This window comes from Globicephala melas, chromosome 9 (assembly GCF_963455315.2).
Source record: "Globicephala melas chromosome 9, mGloMel1.2, whole genome shotgun sequence".
NCBI classification, from domain to species: Eukaryota; Metazoa; Chordata; class Mammalia; order Artiodactyla; family Delphinidae; genus Globicephala; species Globicephala melas.
In genome coordinates, this window is record NC_083322.1 from 45,132,407 (window position 1) to 45,150,716 (window position 18,310).

Consider the following 18,310-nt stretch of genomic DNA (forward strand, 5'->3'; position numbering starts at 1 on the left):
CAGCTGAGCCACCTCCATGTGCAGGTATCCATTGGACCATGGGGGAATCCAGTGGAGGAAATGGCCTGGTAGCTGGTCAGCATGGACCCAGATGGAGGAGGGTGATAGATGACCCCCTCGTCAAAGCGCCTCATGTGTGTAGTTGCTTGAATGCTTGGCAGCTGGGGAACCAAGGTTGAGTCATGGAATCTTCCAGGAAATATACTCTCTCCATTAAATTTTGATGAACAAAACAGACAAGCGTCCTGGTTGCTCCAGAAGCTCTACTTCAGTTCCAGTTATTCTCCTAAAACCTCTCCTCTGTGCTGGGCTGGACAGAACATGAGCAGAGCAGAGCTGGGGATGACCCTTGGGAGATAGGTTACCTGAAGCCCTGAACCCATGGTCTGGAAGATGAGAGGGAGTCTGGGAGAGCCTGGCCCTACAGATTTTGCCCTCAGGCCTGAATGGTGCATTATCATCCCTCAGGGTATAGCATTGTCCTACCCCTTCTCATGTACTCTGGTGGGAGAGGACAACCTCTGGATGAGCAAGTTTATCAGACATATTCCTCCCAAATAGAGAGAGGGACAGTCAGCCCTGGAGGGCACTGGGTGAGGCCAGTGCCAGGGAGCAGTCTTGGGCCAGGTGGTGCCAATATGTCTCAAGCAGAAACAATGGCCATTTGGCCCCAGGATGAATGGCACTCTTCCTGGTGCTAGAGTTCCCTTCAGCCAGGTATTCTTTTCCCTTCCTTTTTCCTCTCAACACCCTCCAGGCAGAGGAAGCCTAGCTGGACCAGAGCTAAACTTAGTGGGAGTCTTGACAAAATGGGCCTGCACCACATCGTGGAAAGAGCCCAGTCTTTGAAGCCAGACAGAGCAAGTTCAAAATCCCAGTTTTGCCACCAGCGCACTGTGTGGCTTTGGGCAAATCATTTCCTCTTCAGGGGCCTCGGTGTCCTCTACAATAGAGGTTGTCATCTCTACCTTCCAAGGATGTTATAAGGATTAGAAAGCTTGTATGTGAAGTCCCAAGGAAGTTCCTCAACCTCTTCTTCAGGCTTTGTATCTTGGCACTAGGATTCTAGATGTTAAAGCAAAACAATCACTAAGAAAGGCTCTGCCCTGGAATGGCCAGGGGATACCAAAGGAAGAGCAAGGGTTGAGGTGGGGGTGGCCAGGGGCCCTTATGGGTTCTGAGAGGGCTTCACGCCAGGGAGGATGGGACAAGGTAAGGAGACAAGTCAAGAAGGGCTGTGAGAGAGAGCCTCGGAACACTTGCACAGGTGGGCTGCCGCAGGCTAGACTGGACCCTGTTTCCATAGCTTGGCCAGCACCCTCCCATTCATAGCAGCCTGTCCTCAGCCTGGGAGGTGCAGAGGCAGTTTGCATGGACTGAGGGCCCAGGTGCCACTCGCAGTGGCCCAGTTCACGCTGGAATAAGAAAGCCTGCTCCGACAGCACTGAGCCTTGGCCTCCACAGGCCAAGCCGCCCTTGTATCACCATCAGCAAAGCCCCCCACCAGAGGGAGGTGGGAACGGTGCATCTCTTAGTAGCAGAGTTGTGATGCCAGGACCTTCCCAGTCACCCCTGACCTGCTCAGCCCACGCTCATGGCAATGCCTGTCCATGTGGCCCAGTGAGATATCCAGGTTGATGGTTCTCGGAACCTCCCAGACTCTGGGCCTCCTGTTATTGGGCACTAGGTTTCCCAGTATAGTTGTCCCTGTTTTGAGAAACTAGCCCAAAGTGTGTGTGCATGTCAGGGGGAGTGTCAAGGGCCTGGGTCCCAATGTCAGCTTGGCAAAGATTTGTCCTATTACTGGGACGTGTGCCTGAGTACCCACTCCCCTCCGTCAGGTGAGGATGCCCATGCCTGCTGAGTCCCCAACACTGGGGGTGGCCATGGGTGGGAAGGGGTTTTGTAAGCTGAACAGGCCTAGATGGAACCTTTCAGCCCACACTGGCCTTGGGCTACATGGGGGACAGGTGGAAAGTCAGGGACAGACAGAGGGGTCCTTTCCAGGCCTCCTGTCACCCTGGGGGCAGAGGTCAACCCACTCTGACCTCTCTTCCCTTTTGCCCTGGGGAGGCCCCTTAGGAGTCTGACAAAAGCCACAGATCCTCCACGGGAAAATGCACAACCTCACTGAATGTGGCTCATGATTTCAGAGAGGAGGAGCCCTTAGACCCGCAAGGCCTCAAGGGACTAAGTGACTTTTCCCCTCTTAGCTACTGCAGGTCATCCTTCCCCAGCCAGCTAAGCCTCCCCTGCGCCTGGCACTAACCTCACTCTGGCGGGCAAGTCTCTCTCCATACCCACCCCTGGGGCTGAGCTCCCCGGGCAAACCTGTGGGCCCCAGTGTCCAGCCCAGGTGTAGGTGGGTCACAAATGTGAGGAAGGTCAGAGGGAGGGTCACCTGGGAAGTCCCTGGTGCTCCCTGGGCTCTGTTCTTAGGGATCAGAGGGGAGTCACGGGCTGTCACACTTCATTCCTGCTTTCCCCCATCCCTTTCACAGATCAGAATCAAAAATTAGGGGCAAGACCCTGTGTCTCTCAGATGGAGTTCTGCGTGGGGCTGTGCCCACTCCCTGAGACCGGGGATCCTGGAGGCAGGAGGGCAGGCAGTGGTTCCCCCTCAGACTGGGTCCCTAGGAGTGGGCCCAAGCTCTCAGACCCAGAGATCCCTAGTGGGAACATGGTGGCAAAAGAAGGAAAACTTCATTCCAGAGAGTTTGGATGACTTATATTACTGTTTATTTTCTTAACATATAATGAAATTCCAAATCCAAAGAGATATATATGCAGAGCAGACAGATGCAGGGTTCTGGTGTGCAGCAGCCAGAGCAGGACAGGAAGGGTCTGTGCCCCTCTCCCCTCCGGCACAACGCTCACCCCTCCCGGCCCCTGGCCATTGCCCAGGCAGAAATGCAGAAGCTGGGACTGAGAGGGACCAGTCTCACAGTCCAGGGAGTAGCCAGAGACATGGTCCTGGCTGTTAGGCCTGGCCAAATCATTATCTAGCTGTGGGTCCTTGGGCCTCAGTTTATCTGTTAAATGGGCTAGAAGTTTTTGCTAGGAAATGGAGAAGGGAGTGTGCGGATATCATGATTGGCCGTCCTGCTGCTCCTAGATACCTGTGTATTGTGTCTCTCAGTTTTGGTCACCATCATGGCCACAGGCACATAGGGAGACCTGCTCTGACCCTGGTGGAATTGAATGAACTGTGTAGATAGCTGCCCCCAAACAGACTGTGCTCTGAATTGTCCTTGGGCTGTAGCCATAGCTACTTCCTCAGGTCAAGACCAACTCTCCCCTCCAGATAAAAGAGGAGGGAAGACTATGACCTGGGCAGCCTGTACAGGTCACCCAGCTGCCCCAAATGCCTCCAAACAGGAGCTCAGGAATAAGGGGGGGAATCTGCTCTTCCTCCCCCCTTGGGATCAGCTGGGGGCTTAGAAGCACCCTCAAGTGTCCAACAAGGGCATCTGCCTCCGAGGGCTGGAGGGCTGATCTGAATCACGGTCATGTGTCCTCAGGCTTGATAACCTTCAGATAACTTGATAAGCTTCAGATGACTAAACACACCTGCATAATGGTGACCTGTGTCTGCACTGGCAGGAGAAAGTGAAGAACCAAATAATGATGGGGGTGATGCAGTGATAGGTGGAAAAGATCAACTACAGCTCAGTGAAGGAATATGGGCGTTCCTCCCTCGCCCTCTAAATGACCTTCATTCTACAAAAGCAGCCTCTGTCCAGTGGAGCCACTATCGGACCTGCTACCCCCAGGAACAGGCACTTCCAGTGGCTGGATGGTCTGCTGCTCTTTGCTTTGAAACATGTATGCCTATGTACACGTGTTCACATAGATGTGTAGGTACAACTATATACTTGGCAAGTGGAAGAAGCAGCGCTGGTCCAGACTACATCTTCCAGAACCTGCAGTGTGTCTACACTTACAGAATCCTAGAGAGGGGCCTCAGGCCCATATCGCTTTCCCTGTCCCTGCAACTTTACAGATGGGGTCACTGGGGCCCCAAGATTGAGACCTTCCCAAGGTCATGCAGCACATCTAGGGGGGGCCCTGGAAGTGAGCCAGGTCGCAAGGTCGAGGCTTGTCTGCCACTTGCCCCTACCACGGCACCTGCTGGGATCTTTTCCCCATCAGAGCATCCTTGGGGACAAGTGCACTTTACAGGAAAGAGGGCCATGCCCAAAGGCACAAAGCAATCACAGTGGAGCCCCAGGCACCTGCAGCAGGTGAGTTGGTGAGCAACTCTGGGATGAGGGGGGACTTTCTGGCACACCTCCCATCACACTCTGAGGGGACAACTTAGCAAGGTGGGTCCCTCTCTTTCACCTCCTCTGTGACTTCAAGGGAGTGGGTGATTGGAAAATCTTGGTCCCCAGGAAGCCCTGAGGCCAGGAAACAGAGAAAGAGAAAGAAGGTGATAGAAACAGCCCCAAATCAGGCTTGACTACGCAGGTCCTGAGGATCTTTGGGGAGTGACTGAGCCAGCTTGTCAGAGTGTCTACAATACGGATTTCATCCCTCCCCTCCCTACACCCGCCCCTGCCCACCCCCCACACGGATGCCTGGGCCAGGCCCCCTTATTTGGGCTTCATCTCCACCCTGGAATGGATGTCGTCGGCATCCAAGTCGTACTCCTCCACCTGACCGCTGGTCCACACCTTCACGCGGTCTGTGAGGTCGCTGCTCCGCGGGGCCAGGATGAAGTCGTAGATGAGCACGGCCAGGGCTCCTCCGATGAACGGCCCCACCCAGAAAATCTAGAGCAGGAACAGAGCAGACGTGCTTAGAGGGCGTCTGATGGGAACTGCTTACCCTGAGACCCCTGCTCCACCACGCCACCGCCTGGCTTCCCTCCCACCCGTGCCTGAACCCCAGCATCCCCATTCCTGTGCCCCCAATGACTGGCCCAAGGCAGAACTCTAGTAGTGGATGTCTCCCTGCCTCGGTGCGACCCAGCTCAGCATGCCTGGCATGGTCAGACCAGCCCCTTCTTGAGGGTGGCCACTGCCCCACCCTCCCCAGCTTTGAAAAGGCCCCAGAGATAGTCTGGTTTGATCAAAAGTGGCCTGGAGGGCTTCCCTGGTGGCTGATGCAGGGGACACGTGTTCGTGCCCCGGTCCGGGAAGATCCCACATGCTGCGGAGTGGCTGGGCCCGTGAGCCATGGCCTCTGGGCCTGCGCGTCCGGAGCCTGTGCTCCGCAACGGGAGAGGCCACAACAGTGAGAGGCCCGCATACCACACACACACAAAAAAAGTGGCCTAGAAAAGAAACAGCAACAGTGAGAACAGCTAAATCCCTCGGGCACTGACTCTGTGTCGTGCTCAGCTTACAGGTGCCGAGACCTTTGTCCTGGGCGGGAAGCAGGCACTCCCACACCCGCACCTCCCAGCTCAGGAAACACAGGCACCAGGAGGCACTGGGATGACATGGGGCAGGTCTGAGCTGGGACGGGAGGCTGGCCTACGCCGCCTGAGGCGTGAGCCCCCTGGCCCTTTTATCTCAGGTCTCAGCTGCCCTATTTCCTCCGCCCTGGCCATCTCCCAGAGCCTCTGTGATGGGAGCTAATGTCACAGGATGGGGGGCGGGTCTTCCATAAGGCACCAGAACCTCCCACCCGCCTCCACGGGGCCGCCCTGCGACCCCTTACCCAGTGGTCCTGGAAGTTGTGTGTGATCACCGCGGAGCCGAAGGACCGGGCGGGGTTAATACTGCAGCCTGTGTAGTCGATCTGTGAGGAGGAAGGGGCAGGGGCAACAGGGGAGGAGATACAGAAACAGAGACAGAGGGAGAGGGAGAGAGAGGGTGACATGGAGAGAGGGGACCGGAGAGGAAACAGACAAGTGACATTCAGGCCCAGAAAGATGGTCAGGAGGTCCCTGCACTTTCCTCTCCCAGGTAGGCGGTCCCCCCACCCCACAGCATGAGCCCTGTCGGAGTCCCACCCACTGTCCTGACAGGACACCACAACAGCCTGGCTCCGCCCTCCCCACCTCCACCGCCACCTGGGAAGGTCCCCCACTCACGGCCAGCAGGTGCCCCAGGGCCACAGAGAGGCCGATGGCGAGCGGGGCCGAGCCCCCGAGGTCCCGGCGCCTCCGGTCCGTGGTGGCCAGCACGCATAGCACCAGCTGCAGGGTTCCTATGATCTCGATGCCCAGCCCCTGGCCCGAGTTCACACCAGGGGCCAGCTGTAGGGGAGAGGGGCAGTAAGAACTGCGTCCCAGGGCCCCCAGGCCCGGGCCCCCAGGGCCAGACCCTCGGTGCCTTCAGAGCGCTTCGCATCAGCCCCCGGCAAGGCCACACTCAAGCACATACAGCCATTAGTGGGCCTTGTCCCCGCCCACACCTGTTGAGGAAGCGCCAGCTTGGCCTAAACACTGTGGCACTCCAGAGGGGCCTGGGGCTGCTGGGGGGCGGGGCTTGGCCTAAACACTGTGGCACTCCAGGGGGGCCTGGGGCTGCTGGGGGGCGGGGCTTGGCCTAAACACTGTGGCACTCCAGAGGGGCCTGGGGCTGCTGGGGGGCGGGGCTTGGCCTAAACACTGTGGCACTCCAGAGGGGCCTGGGGCTGCTGGGGGGCGGGGCTTGGCCTAAACACTGTGGCACTCCAGAGGGGCCTGGGGCTGCTGGGGGGCGGGGCTTGGCCTAAACACTGTGGCACTCCAGGGGGGCCTGGGGCTGCTGGGGGGCGGGGCTTGGCCTAAACACTGTGGCACTCCAGACAGGCCTGGGGTTGCTGGGGGGCGGGGCTTCTGCATCCAGCTACATCCAGGCCGGGGTACCCTTGGGGGTACCAAGGCCATAGGCGACAGGTGAGCCCTAGCCCTGGGAGGAGATGGTTAGGGACATTCAGGGACAATTAAAGAAGAGAAGAAAATGGGTGGCAGGGCCCAGCTGGAGGCATTGCTTCTTACTCCAAAAGTCTTGAACATCCCCCCCCATCCTCTGCTGCATCTCAAATTCCCAAAGATGCGGAGGGTCTTCCTCAGTTAGCTGGCCACAGCTCCCTGTGTCCTTCTCGCCCTTGAGCCTACGTCCCTTGCATCCCCACCCTCTGTCTCCTGCCCCACCTCTGTCTGTCTCTCTCCTGGTCCAGTGTCTGTCTCCCATTTCCTCTGGGCCCTGCCCTCCCTATCTGCCCCCTCCCTGTCCCTCCTGGCCCAGTGCCCCTCCCTCTCTTTGGCCACGCTGGCTGCACCACCACCGTCTGGCTCCCACTTGCTGCTGGGCCACTTTTAGAAACATGACTCATGGAACAAGAAGGGAATGGGAGCTGCTGTGAGGTCACCCAAGCCCTCCCTCTGCAGCTGCACCAGGGAGATCCCTCCCCACGGAGCCCCTGCACCTTCCCACACATGAGGGTCCCAGGGGCCAGATATGCCCACACGGGGGAGCTGGGCCACGTCAGCACAGGCTGCCTTCTCCCAGGCTGGTGTGTCCAAATAAGACTGAACTTGAAGTCTCATCTGGAGGGTAGGGGAATGGGGCTGTCTCCGAGGCCACAGGGCATTCTGCAGAGTCCTAGGTGGAGGGCACTCCACCACCATCCAGAGCTTTTCTCAGCCCCACCCTGAGGCCATCCAAAGGAACAATTCTCTTCCCGCCTTTGTCTGCAGCCCTGGGTCAGAGGGAAAGTGACTCACATCCCCTCCCCTGTGTTGCAGCCCCAGCTCTGGGCCTTTCCTGGCCGACCCCAGGGCTGCAGCCCCTCAGCTCAGCCAGCCCTCCGGGCAATACCCAGTTTTCTTCACACCCCAACGTGGGGCTGTGGAGGCCGAAACCCTGAATTCAGGTCCTTGCTCTCCCACTTGCTGACACCATGACTATGGTCTCTGCCCTCTCTGGTCCTCAGTTTCCCCATCTGTAAAATAGATCTAATTTTCCCTTCCCATTCTCCAGAGAGGCCAGAGGTTCTAAGGCTGTGGGGACAGTCTTGGGGCATTTGAGAAGGGCTGCAGAGGCAGAAGGGACCAGAATGGTTGTTGTGGCTCTGTTCGGGCTCTTTCTCATCTCATCCCCAGGATTGGGGGCGGTAGCAGGCAGAAGGGGAGAGGCTCTGCCGCCCAGGAGTGTGGAGATGGGAGTGAGGCCCGCCTGGAGCCGGGACAGGCTCCATGGAGGCGAGGCTGGTGAGGCCGGGCAGCTTGTACCACTGCCCATCACACTCACACCTGCTGTTACCCTCCGTGTCTGAGCACTCAGGAAGCTCAGGGTTCCTCCCCACGCTCTCTCCTTTGCTCTCCAGGGTCCGCATGATTGCTAGCTGCCAGGAGTCCTGAAACCAGCCCTTCCACACTGATTAACGGAGCCATTGCTCTAAGCGGCTCCTGTGTCATACTCTCCATCCCCACCGCACTCTCCTCACACACGTGGTCTCGGCAAGCTCACCTCCTGCCCCGATTCTTAACCAGGTCTGAGCATCCCAGCCCCTGCTCTGCCCAAGGGTACCACTTTTCATGCAAAGTGAGCAGGGCAGGGGGCCTGGTGCCATGACCCGTCCACAGGAAGTGACACCTGCCCTGGGAACCCTAGGATGTACCCTTTCCTAGCTGCCCAGAGCCCTTAGAACCTGACAGCCCAGAACCACATGGGTTAGTAACCTTCCTCTCCCCAAACCCGTCACCACTACCACCAGCAGCAGGAAGATTCCCCTGATTGTTTCCATGTCTATGACCTCCTCTCTTTCAACTGCCAAAGCACTTGTGTTACTTACATCTGAAAAAAAAAAACTGATAATCAAAATCGGAAGGGATAGTTAAAGGTCTGTTGAAAGTTGATGTCCAGAAAAGAGCAAGTAAAAATTCAGACCCTATGTTCCCGTTTACAACCTATTAAATTTGACACAATTGCTTACATAGGGCTAATCCCACTTGTGGTTACTTGTTATTGAAAAAAACATGTTTGCACATCCCCAGGTAGTTTTGCTCAGTCCAGGTCTTATATTTCACTGATGAAGGTCTCCCCCCCCCCAAAAAAAAAAGGTAACAATCAATTTTCTGAACACAAGTATAAAAAACAGAAATCTCCACACAGTTAAAGCATCAGAAAGATGCAGGCTCTCCATTTTCGTGTCAAGCCCACTGAAGCCCGCTCTCAAGGCCCAGTTCAGACTCCAGTAGCACCAAGAAGTTTTCTCGGGTCCCTGGATAGAATTCACTTCTGCTGCCACTCTGCTGAGCCCTCACTGAACGGCCTGCGTATCTTGCAGAGAAGTAACCTTTCTGCCTCCTGTGTTGGTGCCTCAGACACCCTGGCCTGGGAGCTCGGTGGGGACAGAATGGGGACACCTTCTCATCTCCCCGCCCAGACCTCAAAGGGGACACTCGCTGTGTGGTGACAGAAGTAGCAGACGACGCTAATTTTCTAGGACTTCCACCCTCTCTAGAAGCGGCCAGGGAAGCCCTCTGGAGCTCAGCAGGGCTGGTTCATTCGCTTTCGAACTGGGAGACCACAGGCCAGTCATGGGTCTCTGTGGACCTCGCAGGGCAGCCTGCTCAAGGTTCTGTGAGATGACAGACAAGGAGGCCAAGGCCCAGGAGGGAGACAGCAAAGTCAGAATCCTTGCTCCGGGGGTCTGTGCCACCCAAACTCACAGGCCAAGCAAGGTGCTGGCTACCCACAGGTTGGGCTAAGGGTTCTGACGATTCCCAGCTTGGCCTGAGGAGCTGGCAGAACATGCTCTGCAGCTGCCAGCGTGTCCCAGGCACCAGGCTGGCACAAGCCTGACCTCTCCAGGAATGGGCCTCAAACCCTCCCCACTGCCCATGGGCAGTATGACCAAGGTAGCTTCTAAGGGCCAGGGCCCCAGCTTGGCCTGGGCACCATGGCGTCCCGCCCTTGGGGAACAGCAGGTCCCAGGGCCAGGTCCGGCTGTGGCTCTGGGCATCCACTCTCAAAGAACAGGGGAGGGAAGACATTGAGGCCTGCCCCCCACACCCACTGCCTCTAGCACTCAGCATTCCCAGTGAGGGGGGCCTCGGTGAGCCCCCCGACGTCACCCCTCCGTGACTGTTCCGGCATGCGTGTGCCTCTGAGGACCCACGGCTTTGGTGCCTCTGTGTGTCTTTGTAGATTGGTATCTGTGGGGGACCACATGTGTCCAGGTGCGACTCTTTCCTTTTCTTTTTCATTAAACCTTTCATTAAGAGGTTTATTAGACAATAAGTAAACAAAAAGTCTATCCAAGAGTTACAAAAGTTCTCAACCTGTACGCACTAAACAATACAAGCTAAAAATATCTGACACAAAAATGGACAGAATTACAAGAAGAAAATGATCAGGCCACTATCAGAGTGAAAGGGTTTAACAACCCTCTCTTAGAAACTGATGGAACGAAGAGTCAAAATATATAAACAGCAGGAACAGGGAAGATTTGAACCACACGATTAACAAGCTGGATTTAAGGAAAATGCGTAAGCCCTGCACCTCCATATTTGAGAATATACCCTCTTTTTCAGCCCGCCCACGTGGGACATTCAGACACACTAATCACGTACTGGCCAGATGCATCTTAACTGTCTCTGAAAATCCTTATCACGCAGGGTACCATCTCTTACGGAGGGGGCTTTGCGGAGGCTGGGGCAGGGCTCTCTCTAGATGTTCATCTTGTGTGTCTGACGCACTTCTGAGTGTGTCACCCTGTCCCTGTGTGTTGCACTCCCACACACAAGTGCCACTACTGGCTGGGGATGGAGGAGGAGGGAAGGAAGCCCCCTCGAGTAAAAGAGAGGCAGGTCTCAAAGTGCTCTCTGCTCCCAGAAGCCATTTCATCTTCCCGACAAGAAACAATACACAAAGCAATGGCTTCCTCCTTCCCTTCCTCACTTCAGGGCAGCCCTGCCCTCCTGCCCGGGAAAGGAAGAGGTTCCACTGAGCACCACCCTCCCCGTACCCTCCTAGGGTCCCAGGGCCCGAGGGGGACCACCCAGGCTTGAGAGTGTGTGCGTGCCCGTGTGCCATGTGCCATTGCGCGTGTGAGCGCACGTGCGTGTACGGGTGCAGCGCAAGTGTGTGCAGGGTGGAGCCGCAGAGCTAATCGAGGGCTGGAGGCAGGAGGCCGGGGGTCCCGCCTGCCGTCATCTGCTGTGCAACCTAGGCACGCCTCCATGTCTCCGCGGGCCACGGTTTCCTTACCTGTAAAATAGAGGCCTCAGCCCAGATTCTAGCCCCAGACCTTGTCCAGGATTCCTCCCCACCTGACGTGGGACCCCGGCCCCCAAGACCTGCGGTCACCCTCCGGGCCAGGATCCTGAGTGCAGGATTCCCACAAGGCCACCTGAGCCGCTGGTCTCCATATGGCGTGGAGCCTGTTAGAGGACCTCCCAACCACCTGTAACCGCCCGGCGCCCTCCACAGACACACACCCCAGAGCAGCCGGCTGCCCGACAGACCCTGCTTGCATAGCCCTGATGACAGGGAGCTTACTGACTTGGAGGCTGCCCTTCCCCAGTTTTTTTAAAAAAGCGTCTTTCTTTACGCTGAGCAGACACCTGCCTCTGGTTGTCCTGGTGGTGGGATTTCAGGCACCGAAAGGAAGTGCTCATTGGAATGGGCATTTCCCAGCCTTTTCTACCCTCTTTTGAGTTGAGGTTTTCCAGCCTCAGGGTGTGTTTGCCCGCTGGACTGTAGCTCCTTGGTTGTGTAAAGACAGCCCCTCACTCACCCCCTGGGCACCGCCGTGGGTAAGGAGCCCCTCTGGACCCCAGAGAGAGGCTCTGGCTGAGGGGACCCTGGCCAGGACAACGTTTCCTTGCCCCCACCTGCAGGTATGTGGGCTCAACCCACGCCCATTCAGGAGACCCCAGACCCGTCGGTGCTTCCAGAGGGCAAGGACCATGGCCCCCCAGGGGGCCTCTGCCAGCAAGCACCAAGGGCTCCCTGTGCCCCCAGGAAAGTTTGCCCAAGCCAGTCTTCAAGGCGAGGCGGGGGGCGTGTCTGACCTGCCTGGGGAAAGCCCTGATGGGTAAGAGTAAAGGCACCCCTGCTGGGCGGGGCCCTAGAGAAAGTGGGCACCACTACTTGGGCCTGAGATCAGGTTGGGGGGAGACAGCATGGGATTGTCCTGCAGTGAGCTAAAGGCTCCAGATGTGAGGGGAGGCTGTGACCGGGGGACGGGGGAGTCAAGGCAAGTCCCCTTAGACCGAGGGACCCCGGCGGGCCATGTCCCCTCTCAGAACGTAGCTCCTTCACATGAGGATTCCCACAGCGAGCCCTGGCTAGGGCCAGGCGTCAGCGTGGGCAACATGGGGCGGGCAGGGCTGCTCCGAGGGCTCTCGGGGGGAAAGAGCCTAAGAATTTTCCATGGTAAGGGAAGTCTCCACCGCAAAGCTCCTGCCTCGCTCTGTGCCCTCCCCCTCATCTGGTTCTGGCTGGAGACAGTAATTATATGTCCCATCAGTGGCATCACCACCCAGCCCCCAGCCCCCTCCCTGGGCAGGGCCGTCGGAAAACTGGCTTCCCTTTCCCCCAGCCCCCACCCCCAGCTCTGGGGGAGGCCGAGGGCCCTCAACTCTGGAAGAACCAGTGGCGTGGGGAAGGGGGGGTTAGGGAGAGGGGCGTGCTCTCATTCTGTGGCTGGGGAAACTGAGGCCCAGGACACTGAGGAAGTGGGAAGTTTGGGGCTAAAGGCAGGCCCTGGATGCAGCACGTAGAAACAGTCCCCAGGCAGTCAGGCCCAGAATCAATGGGGCTGAGAAAAGACCCCCAAATGAGGAAAGTGTGCGCTCTGCCTGAGCCCCCGAAGAGGCTGAAATCAGAGGCTCTGGATGGAGTGGCATCCAGTCCCCTCTTGGACACAGGTAGACACTGGCCTGAACCCTGAGCCCTCACCTCTCTCCAGAGCCCCAGCCTTCCACCATGACCCCCCATCAGCCACACCCCACGACCCTCAGGACATGACCTCCTCTACCTAGAAGCCCCTTCCCCCCAGCCCAGAGTCTTCACATTCAGGCTCTCAGCGCACCTCCTCCCTGAAGCCCTCCTGGCCCTCACCACAGCTCAAAGTCAGAAGTTCCCAGGTGCCCTGATACCTCTTATCGCACTGGCCTCCTGCCCCCTATCATGGACAGATGTGCACCGGGCTTATCTTGCACAGGACCATGGGCTTCCCAGGGCAGGGATTGGGCTGACTCAGCCCTGCATTCAGTCTGCAGCAGTGACAGTCACGTTTATAGGGTGAGCAAGCCAGAGAGGGGAAGAGTGAAAAGAGCTGGCGAATGGTCCAGATTCCAAGGTGCAGGAGCATCTTCGACTTCCCAGAGCCCAGCCATACCTTGCAATCTCCCCTTTCCACAGATGGGAGCTGGGGCCACACAGACAAGGTTGCTTGCATGAAGTCACACAGGGTATTAGCAGCTGAGCTAGGGCAGGGCAGACCCGGCACCAACCCTGCCTCTGAGCCTCTCACTCTAGGAACAAAATCAGGGTTTGGCTCTGAGAACTAGCCAGGATGCGCCAGGCTGGACAGAGGTCCATGGTCCCTCTGGGGCATATCCTGAGCCCTGACTCAGTGAGGAGAAAGTTGTCCCCAACATGTCCCCGGGGGATACCCCCTGACTCATTCCAACCACTTCCTGTCACTTCTTTCCCTATTTTCCTTGGAAATCTCCATGCCAACCATGGGTTTGGGCTGGGGCGGGGCTCAGGACTCAAGGGGCTGCGGGAGCCTCCCCCAGAGCCTGGAGGAAAGAGTGTGTCACCTGTGTAGGCTGGTCTCTGCCCCTCTTGAAGCATTGAGGCCACCTCCCAGGTCTCTTCAGATCCCAGGTTCAGTGCTCTGGACCCTTTTCCTGTTCTTCAGCCCAGAACTTGTGTTTCTGGACCCCAAACTTCCATGGGGGTCCCCGGGCCCCTGCCACAGCCCTCAGTGCCCTTAGGTTCAGCATGGCCCCTCTTGGGCTCCTGTTAGCCAGACCCTCCTGGGAAGAGTGATAAACTCAAGTCCACAAAGTAAGCTTGTTCGTACTATGGGTGTGGCCAAGAGATATCAAGAGACCTAGCCTCAGGGTTCTCAACTCCAAGAAAACTCAACAAGTTAGCAGTAGCCAGGCCTTGAACCCAACTTGCCTGCTTCCCCGCCCAGGCCTGGGCCCCTTTTTCTCCCCCTTCTGCAACCCATCCAGCTCAGGTATTGGGGTGACTTTGGAAAATGGAGCCTTGAGAGGGAAAGGGACACTAAAGCAGGGTGTGGCCAGATCAAGGTGGCACAGAGGTAGGTGCTTGCCCTCCTCAAGTCTGCCCGGGATGCCCATGTGAGAGAGCGAAGTCGGCCAGCAGATGCCTGTCCCGCCTGTCCCTTGAGAGGGAAGGTCAAGAGGGGGCCAGAAGGCCTGGGGAGACTCATCTCCTCCCCTAGGAGGACCCATTCCCAACCCCCATTGTGCCCAGCTGAGCCCCAAGGTGAGCCACCCTACCCAGTGCGCACTCCCCGAAGTCACCCGGCTCTGCCCCCACTGGAGAGACAGGCCTGGAGGGCCTCACATCCACCGTGCCCACAGCTTCCCCGACTAAAGTCTAAACTCCAGGCCGCAGGGCTAACCGTCAGTCCTAGGCTCGGTGAGGTGTCACTGTGACACAAGAAGTGCTAATCCCTCCTCGGCAGGGTCGCGCCAGCTGCCCTCTGCACAGACCTCGCCAAGCCTCCCCCCGCTGCAGCACCAGGATCTGAACTTTGGCTGGGAAGCGAGAGGGCGGCTGCTTCTCTAATCACCCACGGCTCTCTCTGCAGAGCCCTGGCCGGCTCCCTTACTCTCCCACGCTGGCCTGTCCGGCCCAGGCCCCGCCAGTCTCGACCTGATTTGATTCCTCCTCTCTGCTCCTTTGCCTCTCTCCCTCCCTGTGGAAACACCCCCTCGGGTGCTCTGAGACCTCCTCCAAGCCTGACTCAGCCCCTCAGGCCACATTTCCCCCTGCTGTGGCCCAAGCCAGGTCTGAGTGTGCAGTTGGCTGAGGGTCTGGAAAAGCCCAGGTCCACGACAGCAGGCAGCGGCCGCCAACAACCAATTAGCTGTGCTAAGCGGCCCGGGAGAAATTCTTTCCCGCAGCTCCCACCCAGTCTGCTTCTCATGGGCGCCCCCAGGCCAGGCCCCATTCAGGCCGCGAGCGATAGGCGCACGCAGGGACGCACACACCCCCTGGGACGCTCACACAGCAGCACTAACGCACTCACAGACACACTTGCAGAAGCAGTGGAGCTTCCACAGACTTGGAGACCCATGCTGGCACCCACGTGCGCACACCGTTCACAGACACACATACACGCGCCACACCTCTCTGTGTCTGGTGACAGAGAGTGGACCCAGACAGGAGGCAAGATGTCCCCGCTCCGGCTCCCCCCCTCCGCCACCGCCTTGCTGTAATCCAGGAAAGCTGAAAGCTTTCCAGCAAGTGTTTTCACCCCCCATCTTTGTCTCATTCCCGGGCCCAGAAGAGCAAGGGGAGCTTTATCGTTGAAGGCAGCTTGTTTGGGGGACCTGGGTGGCTGCCTGGAAGCTTGACTGACCCCCCCTCCAGGAGAGCCCTGCTCACACAGGACTGTGTGACCAGCTGCAGGACATGCCGGGCAGGTGGTGCAGGGAGGCTGGGGACAGCGGGCAGAGTGTCCCCAGGGTCCAGGCCGCACAGGGAGAGAGCTGCTGCACAGCCGGGGCTGCGGAGTGGTGGTACGAGAAACCACAGCCCAGGGACGAGGAACTGCTGGCCCAGCTGTTAGCTGCCGCCTGTGCTTATTCCCCACAATTGAGGCCCGCAGGGGACATTGGCAAGACCATCATGCTGGGTCTCAGCTCCCCACAGTGCCCGGCAGGAAACAGCCTCTGGACTGCAGGCGTAGCTGAGTTCCAGTCCCAACTCTGCGTGACCTCCAGCAACCTCTTGTCCTCTCTGTTCCTCGGCGTCCCCATCTGCACAATGGGCGGAGGATGAGACCAGCGCCGCCTCAGCACTGAGGCCCCAGAGCCTGGGGCCACCCCACTCACCGCATTGAGGCCAAGCGAGTTGTTGGGCAGGGAGGAGGTAATGCCCGAGAGGATGGCAGTGGCGACGATGGCCCCCACGCACTGGGCCATGATATACATGACAGCCCGGAGGACGCTCATCTGGCAGCTAAGCAGGATCCCCAGCGTGACAGCCGGGTTGAGGTGGGCGCCGCTGATGTGGCCCACGCTCTGGGCCAGCGTGGCAATGCTCAGCCCAAAGGCCAGTGACACCTTCACATTATCCTGGACGGCACCTGTCGTCTGGTTGCTCTTTATCGGGTACTGGAAGCCCAGGGCGGAACCGATGCTGATGAAGATGAAGAGGGTCATGGCCAGGAACTCGGCCACCACCGCCCTCCAAAAGAGCTTCTTCTTGAACTCGCTGGCCATGCTGGCAGGGGGCTTGGCTGGAGACCGCTGCCTGGTGCTCGCCTCCCTCCGAGAGCTGAGCCACAGCCCGGGCTGGGCCTATTTATAGGTCCCTGGCGGGAGGAGAAGGGGGGAGCACAAAGGGAGGAAGGCCTCTCCTTGCTCGTGGCCCGCCCCACACCGCATGGGCCTCCTCTCAGCGATGGATGCAGGCACAGCTCTGCTGTCAGCCTGCCAACTTCTTTTCCCTTCCTCCTCTCTCCCCTCCCTCCCTCTTTTCCTCCGCCCTCAGCCCTGCCCAGCCCGGGGAGGCAGGCAGGAGGCAGCCACTGCTCTAATAGGCTTTGAGAAATTCCTCCAAGTAGGCCCCCCTCAGAGGGCCAGAGAAATCCAGGTGTCCCCGCCCTGTGTGCAATGCTCAGGGGGTGCCCGAGGACAAGTCCAGACGCTCGGGATGCGTGGGGCGGGGTGAGCAGCTGGGTTCAGCAGGTAGACATTGCCCTTCTGGAGGCGGGCACCATGACCCTGCTGGCCTGGCATCCCCATCCCGCCTCACAGAGACATTAGTCTGGAGTCCACAGGTCCAGGGTCCCCAGGGGCAGTCTGGGCCTCTCAACCCTGGCCCAGACCTGGCCACGGGATGTCACTGTAGGAATGGCCCAGAGCTCCCAGCCCCACCGGCCAGGCCAAAGTTAATGGGGACACGGAGGCATCAGAGGGTGCAGAGAGCTTGTCCGTGGACCACCCTCCACTCTGTGGTCAAGGGCAGGCCTGAGATCAGTAAGAATTTGAGAGGCCCCCATGCTGGGAGCCCTCTAGCTTCTGAAGCAATTTGAGCAAATGATTTCGGGGCAAGTGTGGGAAGATGAGGGCAGGTGAGGACTTTCCTCTCAAAGACAGTCAAGCTGGCAGAACACGGGGGAGACGGAAGGAATGGCAGAGCCTAACCTGGAGACTGGAAAGCCTGGGAGGGAGAGAGGGGGGAGAAAAGGAGGGAGCACGAAAGGGAGAGGCAGAGGGACACGGACGGGAAAGGAAGAAGAAAAGGAGACAGAGAGAGAGAGAGAGGAAGAGAGACAGAGAGAGAAGGAAGGACAGAGAGAAGTCGAATCAGCAAAAGTGGAAGTGAAAGGGATAGATCCCCAGACAGAGACAGGGAGACGGGTCAGGGCCGAGGAAGAGAGACAGAGAGAGAGCGCAGGGGATACAGGACTGGACCCAGAGGCAAGGATCCAAAAGAGAAAGATGAGTGAGCAGAGCGGAGGTGGGGGGCAGGGGGGCAGACGACACCCCGAGCAGGGGGAGGGGAAGGGGTGCTCTGCAGTCCGCCACCCCGCCCTGCAGCCCCACCTGTGCCCCGTGCATCCCGCTGCCAGAGGCCCAGCGACAGCCCATGAGCTCAGCAAGAAACTGGACTCCTGGGCCAGGAGCCCGGTCAGGAGCCCCAGGCCACCAGCCTGATGCACATTATTCTGTGAGAAGAGGAGCCAGGTGGGGTCCTGGGCGAGGTTGGGCCCAGGAGGGAGGGGCCTCCCTGGCCCTCTCCTCCCTCCCCTGCCTGCCTTACCGTAGCCCTACACCAGAATGCTGGCTTCTCCCCATTTTACAGGTGGGAAGATGAGGCCCAGGGAGGGGAAGGACTTCTCTGAGCTGTGTGTGCGTCCAGGGACCATCTGCAGAAGATGACGCTAGACCTCAGTGACCTCCGTCCTGCCTGGCTGCAGCGCACCAGGGCTGCCCTCACCCTGGCGACGAGCCCCCAGAGATCAGCCTGGTGTTTGCCGGGGGCAGGAGGCCCACCGGGTTAGGGGTGGGGGAGATGTGTCCACCTAAGTGTCTGCGAGTACAGGACAGGGTGGATGTGAGGCAGGGAGCTAGCATGGTGGCTAGCGGGCCCTGCCTGCCCAGAGAGCCCAGTGCCCAGAGGTAATCGGTGCCTTATTTAAC

General features: G+C 58.6%; 1 protein-coding gene across 1 annotated transcript; it reads right to left on the bottom strand.

Annotated features, from left to right (window-relative positions):
* Positions 1-4,574: 4,574 nt before the first annotated feature.
* Positions 4,575-16,421, bottom strand: AQP1 (aquaporin 1 (Colton blood group)). The gene is made up of 4 exons (XM_030857466.3): positions 15,995-16,421; positions 6,044-6,208; positions 5,668-5,748; positions 4,575-4,775 (listed from the first exon to the last, which is right to left on the bottom strand). The coding sequence occupies exons 1-4, from the start codon at positions 16,382-16,384 to the stop codon at positions 4,596-4,598; spliced, it is 816 nt and encodes a 271-aa protein (XP_030713326.1). The 5' UTR covers positions 16,385-16,421; the 3' UTR covers positions 4,575-4,595.
* Positions 16,422-18,310: the final 1,889 nt, after the last annotated feature.

Excerpts from the sequence above, each read along its gene's own strand:
- AQP1 (XM_030857466.3), bottom strand. The coding sequence starts at position 16,384 with ATGGCCAGCGAGTTCAAGAAGAAGCTCTTTTGGAGGGCGGTGGTGGCC. Across the intron at positions 5,749-6,043 it reads CCCTGGGGCACCTGCTGGCC|ATCGACTACACAGGCTGCAG; the intron begins GTGAGTGGGGGA and ends TCCTCCTCACAG. Across the intron at positions 4,776-5,667 it reads ACAACTTCCAGGACCACTGG|ATTTTCTGGGTGGGGCCGTT; the intron begins GTAAGGGGTCGC and ends TTCCTGCTCTAG.